Raw genomic sequence first — 10082 nt, 5'->3', positions numbered from 1 at the left:
AGGTCAAACATGTAACCGTCGCCAAAATCGACCCAAAGCGTTGGTACAGAAAACAAGCGTCCACCATTAACCAGGCTTCTAGATCAAAAACAAAACTTTTAAAAAGTGTTTCTACAAAGTAGGATGTGAGGGCTCATATAAAACCCGCGCAGTGAATGGGGCGTCCCCGGCAGAAACATCCGCAGGTTTGCATAGTTCGCGTTTGGCTGAATATCAGAGAGTGGCAGCGGCTGAGAACCCTGTTCTGAGTCCGCATCACAACAAGCTGTGGCTACTTCTCGCTCCTCTGCCCTGTGCTGTCTTATTTCAGGTCGAATTCACAGAACCGCGCTTTTGTTTACATCTGACAGACTAGCCACGCGGTTCCCGGGCACTTCCGCTCCGCAAGCCCCGCCCCCTGCAGCTGTCACCACACGCCTCCTGTTTGTCTGCTAAAATACAAACTTGATTTCGCTGCCGTATGAAGCCTCACATGGAAGATGCTCGACATATAGTGTCCAAGTGTCCGCTGCAGGTGTGAGAGCTGCGGATTGGGGAGCTGGAGTTGACCCGTGAAGAGGCGCTGAGGCTGGAGGTTTAGCGCCAAGTCCTCCCTACTCCTCCCTACAAGGCGCCAGCTCAGAGGAACCAGCCCGGCCTGAGACACAGTCACACACAAAGAGCTGCTCGCGAGGGTCAGTCGCAGGAGAACCAGCACCGAGTCCACTTGCACCTCTGTTTCCCTCCAGACACGAGTGAACTTCAAGGGCTCAATCTTGAGGTGAGTGGCTGAAGCGAGACTTTATCGAGTTAGTTCGGTTTTGCTAGTTTCAGCTGCAGCTGAATCTCCAGTAAATACGCTGGAGTCCGACAGCGGATTCAAAGTTCGTACAGGAGCTCACACTGGTTCACCTCCTCCGTGGTTCCTCCGGGTGTGTGTGTTTGTTCTATTGTGGAATTAAGGAAACGGGCGTCTCAGCTGTGCCCGGGGTCCTTTCGGCCATTATGTGCCGAGCCAGCTGTTCAAAGTTAGCAGGGGTGAATCTACCACCTTCCCATGAAAAATACACAAAACAACAGGGCCGGGTGGACAGTGTGGTGTCTGCTGTGTGTTCTGTGTGGCTGGGCTGGGTGTACCTCGCTGTTTGTGGGACTTCTGGCCACTTTTAGCACCACGTACTGTTTCCATTTCCCCGCGTCAGGCTGAGCTGGGCTTTGTCAGCGGGAGGGAGTGGGGGTTGGGAGTGGAGCGGTGTGTGCTTTATTTGAACCCCCAGAGAATAAAAAAAAAGTTCTAAAAATCCTCACTCCTCCACAGGTTGACTCTGAAGCTGACGCCGACCCCTCCGAGTAGAATGCGAGGCAAACGGTGAGTCCCTCTCTTATTTAGTGCGCGCCTCTCGTCAGGCGCGTCATTCAAAGTGAGCGAGAGAAAAGTTGAGTGGCTGCAGCTTTAGCCACTCGGCTAGTTAGCTTGTTGTTGTTGGAGCTGATGATCATGAGCATGGTAGCATGTGTGTCTGAGCTCGTTAAAGTGATTGTGCGCGTGTCTTGGTGTTACAGGGAAGACACAGAAGCAGAGTCTGTTACTCCCAAGGAAAACACCGTCCGACCGAGGAAGAGGAAGGCAGATGTGGCTATAGTAAGTAGCTGTGCTGGGCTTGTGGACCTGTCACTGGCCTGTTTCTGGGCTACACCACATTTTCTGGAGCTGGCCTGCAAATGTAGGCCTGAATGAATAACTGAGACTGACGTCACTTACATACATCCCTGCCCCATGTGTCACTCAAGTCTTACTGACGGATACAGCTGGTGTTCTTTTGTCCATGAGTAGAATTGGATTTTCTTGTGCTTTTCAGTGGTGCTTATTGACTTTGATCTGATTCTCAGTATATACAGGATCTGGATGAGGAGGTAGCAGAGATGACGAGGAAGAAGCAGCGGGACAGTGAGGTAGGCTTGGTTTCCACGCCTGGTTGTAAAGCGTGTACCTCACCCCACGCCTCAGTTCTGTTAATGTATATGTGGCCCACTTACCCATCCCCACCACTTGATTTGTATTGTATCTAATGCACCACTGCTGTGTTTTATATGTAAGCTCCTCATATAGATTTATATATAGCTAATTGTGTTATTCTCTGAAGTAGTGTGTCTGTAGTCTCCTCTCTAGATGATAGCACTTTGTACTATGAACGATGCCATACTAAATAAACTTAATTTACTTAATGTTTGCAGTCAGCCTATTGGAGAGCCGTCCTTACCACATGTTTGTTTCCTGTGGTCTCATCCTCCCTTTTTTTTGACTTCTTATCCCTTGTCCCCCTCTCTGTCCCGTGCAGCTGACCTGCAGTCCAGGTGCTGGTCTCAAGAGTCCCCACAGATGGATCCCAACACCGGATCAGGAGGAGGACCGACCTGTTACTCTTATAAACGCAGGCTTCCCCCACTACGTCTTTAACAACATATTTGCAACCCCCGTGCATTGTGCCCCACTCCCTGAACTGTGGTGAGTCTTAAGCTACATCCACACAAAGGTAGTAGTCTTAAATCAGTATTTAAAATAATCAAATAACCATTTTATCTCCATATCAGAAATAATCTTCAGTACTAAGGCTACCTCCACATTACTATGTTTCCATTGAAAATGAATCAAGTCTAATATAGATACGCCTGGGTCCTCACTACTCTGGAGTTTAAAGCCGCTGTATTTCAGGCTAGGTGGACAGAAAGGGAGATGATTGGAAATCATGATGTAAACACTCAATTGCAAGTTGATTGGGTCTTTTGCTGTCATAACAAAGCCTTCGCTTATTAATCAGGCTCCTATCACATGCCCCCAACAGATGCATGAGCATTCACATACAAATGGCATGCGCTTGTCATGTTAATATATATCTGAACTTTATTGTGGATACCACAATTCCATGATTCCTCAGCACACCAGCCATGTTGTTGAGTCAAAATACTGAGCGCAAAAGTTGTTTCCTATACTTGTATTGGAACAACACCTTAGAGATACTTCATATTGTTTTTTCTTTAAGTTGTCACCCATCTGGACATTTTAAAATTGTATGTCTCCTTTCACTTTACTTGTCGCTGAATTATTTGTTTTCTTTGACTGTCTAACACTACATATGCAACTAGGGATAAATAACAGCCATGTGGGGACTTGACTGAGACGTTTCACTCTGTTTTATTGTTCTGGTTCATGTTTCTGTGAATGGAAAACCTGACTTTAAACAAGTGGTTGTGTGAGCTAAATCCTTCACTTTTACCATAGTATTAACCCTGTTTTGTTCACCAGCTGGGCCAGTAAGGATGTGGTGTGGAAAAACATGTTGGAGAAGGATAAGACCTACACCAGGGACGTCCACGTGATGGAGAAGCATCCTCATCTGCAGCCAAAGATGAGAGCTATTCTCCTGGACTGGCTCATGGAGGTCAGTAGCACCGCTCAGGGACTAATTTAACGTCCACATTTGAAGAACACAGCCATAGCAGTCAGACGAGGGTTGGTGCAGCCGGCAGGTCGGAACTTAAATTCTGCTTCAGAGATCACATTAACCCCAGTGTCGGCCCTACTCCCCAACAGCTCTTGAATCTCACTTGTTGAGAGAACCTAAGCGTAAACTCTCCTAGCAGCCATTTTGATGTCAGGTGACCTTATTCGAAACTCAGCTGTTCCTTGTCACTTTAACGACAGCTCTGATTAATTGAAGAGTCTCACTAATTAACGCCTGCACCTGGGCTTTTCCAAAAACAAAATGTCTGCCATCCTGTGGCACAAACAGATATTCTGAAGAGTGTCTTGTTGGCAGTGTGAACAGTTTTTTGAACATTGTTGCGTCGAAGTTTAATTACAGCTGCAATGACCTATGAGCTCTTCTCTCTCTGGAGGAGATCAACCAGTCTACCTTGGCCTTCGTCACATTCAGTAAAGACACTATCAGCATCTGATTTGAGGTCCTCTTCATATCTATCTGTAAACCCATATGAATTATGGTGATAAGGGCTGCGTGGAGGAAATGTGGAACTGCATCGCTGATTCTGATCTGCGTCGCCTCGACTCGTTACATTTTTGGGGAGGTGCACATCAGGGTACGTCACAGGGCTCTGTGCAGGGTACACGTATGCGGAGGCTCGCAGAAGCATGAATTTAATATCACTCACATAAACAAACATACTGTGGACGCGGTATTGAAGTCCCAGGAGGGCTCATCAGTGCAGTAACGTTCTGTTTGTGTACATTTTCCAGGTGAGCGAGGTGTACAAACTGCACAGGGAGACATACCACCTGGCTCAGGACTACTTTGATCGCTTCATGGGCACGCAGAGAAACGTCTTTAAATCAACGCTGCAGCTCATAGGCATCACCTGTCTGTTCATCGCTGCCAAAGTAGAGGTGAGAACTGTGGGACTGCACAGGATGTGAGGTGGGATGAACGAAACCAGTGGCCTTTTCTGTGTGTCTTGTTGTGAGCTCGTTCTACCTTCAGCCTCTTAGTTGCGCCTTTTTTCCAGCAACTTTCTGAAATATGCACTTTGGTTATTTTATGCTCCTGTATCTCTGCCTCCCCCAGGAAATGTATCCTCCCAAGGTCCACCAGTTTGCCTATGTTACAGACGAGGCCTGCACTGAAGATGAGATTCTCAGTATGGAAATCATTATTATGAAGGTAAAGAAAATGCATCATACTCATACTCAAGTGTTACCACAGAATTTGTGGATTGGATATTGGGGGCAAGGAAATGAGGATTGATGTTTTGACAACTGGTAACCTGTATAACAAAAACAACACGTTTTGGCAATGTATCATTTTGAATCCCCCTCCATACTAACATGCCTGGAAACATGTATCATATGACCACTCAAGGACAGTGAGCATGAGTGTCCTGGTGTGCAGAGGAAGTATTTACTAGTTTGTTGCAAAATTTTCACAGATTGCTCGAATAATATAACAATGAGTCTCCCGCTCATGTAAATCATTGTAAAATGATGAATACAAATGCACAATAGCTGTTAGCAAAGACAAAAGAGTAAGCTAAGCTTGTAATCGATTATCTATGGTGCGTTCTACGCTATAAGCTGAGACTCATGTCTGTTGCTTTCACCTGCAAAGTGGTCCTGTGAGGAGTCGGATTAATCGGCTAAGGCTATGTCGTGAACAAAAAGACCAGATCAGCAATTGGTTTTGAGTTTGTCATCTTTACCAAAACATCTCAGTTTCTGACTGACCAGGGGTGTCAAACATAAGGCCCGCTGTCCCACTGTCGGGTTTGACAGTGACAAACAAGACACAGTTTTCAAAAAAACAAACTGGAGTACAGGGTACGCAGAGAGGTTCAGGGGGTACGCAAATGTGTGCACGGAGCCCCGGAGGACTGGAATCCCCCGGCGCATGCCAGCCCTCGCCTTACAATGCGTGCGTCACACTCCTAGGTCCGTGTTCCAAGACAGGTCGGACCCCCCCACCGGTATGTTGGTTTATGTGGGTATCCGCCGCCGCCACACTCTGAGCGACGCTACGTCGTCCAGGGCGGAGGGGGGTGGCGGTGTCGGTGATAACATAACAGGGGGTACCAAGCCATTATGCTATGATATTACTGGTCTGGCCCACTTGAGATCAAAGTGGGCAGTATGTGGCCGCATAACTAAAATGAGCTTGACACCTCTGGTCTAGACTAAAATGCTGCCCTGCGGTCTTGACACTAGAATGCGGCCAACATCATTTCCAATCTTCTCAATTTTAGCAGCTCCAAAACTTCACACAGCAGTGTGGACTCCAGGTCTATGTGCATTTTGAAATGAAAACGTAGTAATGGGTACAAGATGAGATGGTGTGTTTTATGAAAAGGGGAAAAAGTCGATTCATTTTTAAACTGGCAGGACAAGTAATACATTGATTGGCTGCCACAGAGTACATCAAGTATAAGAAATGCTAGATCCAGGATACATCGGTATGAACTTTACTGCATTTGTCTAGTATTGATAGAATTTGGTTTGCCCTTAGTTACCCATCACCTGTAGTGTAAAGCCCTCTTACTTTTCTTTTATAACATGGTCTTAGAAAAAATATTAATTCTTTTGTGACAATCCTGGGAAACCTTGATTAAATTTAGGTTGAAGTTGTTTGTATTTCTGTTGGTGATGGATGTTGGCTCGTTTCCTCTTATTTCTAACACAGGAGCTGAATTGGAGTTTGAGCCCACAGACGCCCATCTCCTGGCTCAATGTTTACATGCAGGTTGCTTACCTGAAAGAAACGGACGACCTGCTCATCCCCAAATACCCCCAGGCCACATTCGCACACATAGCAGAGGTATGTGTCTGTCTGTTTATTATCGCTAGGATCAAATGCAAAAACTTCACTAATGATTTGCACCAAACTTGGTGGAGGGATTTGGACTTTGCCGATCTACTTAAAAGTTGTCTCCCTCATTAATGTTACAAAATGGGGTGTTATTATGGGGTAATATTGGATATTTAAAACAAAAGCAGACACATTTAGGATTGTCTTAGTTCAGCTATTCTCTTTTTTTTTCTAGTTGTTGGACCTTTGCTTGCTTGATGTGCGTTGCCTTGAGTTTTCCAATGGCCTCCTTGCTGCATCAGCTCTATTTCACTTCTCCTCTCTGGAGCTGGTGGAAAACGTTTCAGGTAAAAATTAAACAAACCCACCTCATTTTAGATGTGCTTGAGTTAAGTTTTGCTAAAGCTCTGGCATGCAGTCTTTTATTCTTGTTTTCCTGACTTCATCCTTCTTTTTGTACAGCTTTGAAGAGGGTGGAGGTGGAGCAGTGTGTGAGGTGGATGGTTCCATTTGCCATGGCACTGCGGGAGATCGGCGGGACGCCTATGAAAACTTACGCAGGGATCCCAGCAGATGATATGCACAACATCCAGACCCATGTTTCATATCTCACGTGGCTGGTAAGTGAAAATATTGTAATGAGAAGAAGACATGCATTTTATTTAAACTTTTGATATGTTCAAAAAGCAGTGAGAAATAGAAAATCTTGACAAATATGGAGCTCATGAAAACAACTGAAACCTTTTGAGTTGAGGACAAGATACAGTGGTTCAGAGTATTTAGACCCACTCATGTAACTTGTTATTGCCATGTGAGTTATTAGATTAAAATGAATATTTTTGCTTTGCCTGTCTACTGTCAACAATGGAAATAATAACCAATAATGGAAAAGTGAATTCATGTTATTGGAAATTGTTGCTTTTTAATTTAAAATGAACAACTCCAATCCCTCATTTACAAAGACCTTCGGACTCTTTTCTCTGTGAACTTTCTACAAGCTTTACACATCTGGAAATGTACAGTTGATCACATTCTCTTAAACTCCATTAGATTGAACAGGAAGTGTCTCTCCACAGATCTTCTATATGGTTTAAGTCTGTGACACTGAAGTTGTCTTGAGCATTGTCTTGGCTCTTTGCTTTAGGTCATTGTCATTTTGGGAGGTGCCTCAGGTCACATACATGCTGATGACCTCTTGTAAACTGATCACCTTTTAATAGCAGTTTAGAAAGTACAGAAATGCACTGCTGTATCCCCTAGTCCTAGAGCGAAACTTCAAACTCAGATTTCCGGAAAGCACAGAAGCCCCTCTTACCTCCTGTTAATCCCGGTGTATTTCTGCTGTGTACAGGACAAGGCCTACTCTTACCAGGATGTGGACCTGGAGTGTCACAGCAGCTGTACAGTCCCTTCAGGTGTCCTGACTCCACCCCTGAGCAGTGAGAAGACCGACGATCTGGTTCGAGTGGATCCCGTTGTCCTGAAAATTAGACCGAGGATGAATACTGCAACTCCACCGCGACATTCCCCAAAGTAGAGACGCAACCACTGAAGATGACGAGACTACAGCAAATCCCAATTCGATTTTTTACATTATGGCTGTAAGAAAGAAGCGACACCCGTGTGTTGCCTGCTTGGACGCCTCTGCAGTACCAGTGAACCTGTACAATTGGATGGATTATTGTTGGGGAAACACTGATGGAAATGGTAGTCATTTCAAAGGGATGCTGATTACTTGGATCCAGATGATTTTGAGTGTCTGTATGGGGAACAGGCACTGGTAATCAGTGAACAAATTGTTTTGAAATGCCCCTATCCCCATAGGAATCACCTATTCAACCCACCACTTTGGATCAAAACAAAGGGCCAGTCGGGATGGAAAGGCCCAAGAGGAAACTTATTTTGTAAACGCATTGCAGCCTCATCCTTGCATCAATTTCCAGCCACACCTACTTTTAATGGTCATCTTGATTGTCTATGCAGAGGCCAAATTGTGTGTAAGGGAGTCCGTATTTGATCGTGTGTGTGTGTGTCTGTATTTTAATAGTGATTGTTTTATTTTTCCATTAGTGGCTTCATTTGCCCAAAAACTATTGCTAGGGTCATGTTTGGCTCTATGTGCTGCTATAAAGTGGGCTTTGCATGATGGAACAGGAGAGAGAGAGTGTGTGTTTTTATTTTTTTTTGTAGTAAATGGGGTGTTTTTGGTTCAACTCTTTTTCTCTTTGGACATTTTATTGGACAACACATTGCCATATTTTACTTAGGGACCAGTAGCTTGGCTACATGAATGGACAAGTAAAAACACCAAGCTTCAGAAGCTAAACTATTGATTGTATTTAACTCTTTATTTTTTTTTTAACACAACCTGCAGTTTGTTTTCCCTCCACCAATATGTAAGATGTCTATTTGACTTTTGAAATAAAATGCTGCTACATATTTTCCATTTGTTGCTAAAGACTATACTTACTACACAGTGAGATTGTGACCCTCCTTGTACCGACTCCTGATCACACGTGCACCCATACTTTATTCCACTAGATGTCAGTGTGACTCTGTAACATTCTGTTCTCACTATTGAGGAGAGCATGCAAAAACAACATGCATTATACAGGGATGATGTGAGAGGCCAAATAAGACGATCAGTTGTCACATTGTGAATGCAGAATGTATTTAAATGATACAGCTGAGGTGTCCAGTCCTCAATCTGAAGGGAAGTGCAAGTGGAACTATGACCTGAGACTTTTAATGTTGGGAGAGAAGTGTGGTGAAATCCACCAGTGGCTTGTTTGGAGTTTTTAATGACCATAGACATTCTACAGCAACATTCAGAAAGTGGTGCGAAACTACTACACAACAACCAGTCAGGAGCGAAGATTTTAAACCCAGATACTTAAAGAGTGAAGGGAAAAAAGTTTGCACATACACAAACCATCTTAATGAAGGTGAGAGAGAAGTTTTAATGCCTAGAGGAAACGCATGAAGGGCTGCATATTTAAAACATAAGAAGAGCATATGTAAATGATACAATCTGATAAAGTACCTGTGCTGAACACGCTGCAGAGCAACATGTCTGCAAACTTTCTAGTTTGATTCCCACCAGAAACCTGTGTGACCTTCTCCACTGTTCTCTATCCAACAATGCAATAATGGTAAAGAGACTAAACAGAATTAGGGTTTTGACAATTCTGCTCTTACTCTTTGGATTTAGAACGAGTGTCCTGTAGAAGCTTGTGTTCACACTGCCCAGTTATTTCAGACAGCTCCAGAGGTCTCAGGTTAGTTTGGGGAGAACAGCAGCAGCTATACAGAGACTTGTTAAGAGATACAAGTCTGTCCTGTATCCTTAGACTCAAATTCAGATGAGGAGAAACGTCTGCAACAGAAATGTTCACAGGGTTCAGTCAGTGCAAAATCTTTCTGTAAAGAGCTTTGAGTGGTCATCAACACTATAGTGCTATATAAACACAAACCATTCGCCATTTAATTTGTCTCTCTCACTAATACCCCTCATCATTGGCATTTCCAGTTAAAACCATGTGTCACTATACAAGTGTCTCTTCAATCCAGCTTATAACCTCCACCAAGTAGCTCATGCTTTCATCTCCGTCCCTTTGTTTGTTGGTTGGTTGGTTTCTTTGTTTGAAAGATATCACCAAAACAACTTAATGGATTACCACGGAACTCGGTGGTGATGTGTTATTAGTCAGAGAAGAAGCCATTAGTGTTAGTTGTGGATCTGGATCAGGGGGCAGATCTAGTATTTCCTTTCTATCGTTTTGAAAATTCAAC

At 44.2% G+C, this 10082-nt stretch overlaps 1 protein-coding gene across 1 annotated transcript; it reads left to right on the top strand.

The window, feature by feature from the left end:
• The first annotated feature begins 3 nt into the window (after positions 1–3).
• On the top strand, positions 4–8736 carry ccne1 (cyclin E1). Its single transcript, XM_062390313.1, has 12 exons — positions 4–760; positions 1298–1348; positions 1543–1621; positions 1870–1932; positions 2319–2485; positions 3284–3419; positions 4235–4381; positions 4560–4655; positions 6165–6299; positions 6526–6637; positions 6753–6910; positions 7642–8736. Exons 2-12 carry the CDS (start codon positions 1335–1337, stop codon positions 7825–7827), a joined length of 1293 nt encoding a protein of 430 aa, XP_062246297.1. The 5' UTR covers positions 4–760; positions 1298–1334; the 3' UTR covers positions 7828–8736.
• Positions 8737–10082: the final 1346 nt, after the last annotated feature.

Source organism: Platichthys flesus, chromosome 1, assembly GCF_949316205.1.
Source record: "Platichthys flesus chromosome 1, fPlaFle2.1, whole genome shotgun sequence".
Taxonomy (NCBI): Eukaryota; Metazoa; Chordata; class Actinopteri; order Pleuronectiformes; family Pleuronectidae; genus Platichthys; species Platichthys flesus.
The sequence above is the reverse complement of the archived record's forward strand: the minus strand, read 5'-3'. Positions and strand labels throughout refer to the sequence as shown.

Coding starts and splice junctions, on each gene's coding strand:
- ccne1 (XM_062390313.1), top strand. Junction 1,622..1,869: donor GGAAGGCAGATGTGGCTATA/GTAAGTAGCTGT, acceptor TCTGATTCTCAG/TATATACAGGATCTGGATGA. Junction 2,486..3,283: donor GCCCCACTCCCTGAACTGTG/GTGAGTCTTAAG, acceptor TTTGTTCACCAG/CTGGGCCAGTAAGGATGTGG.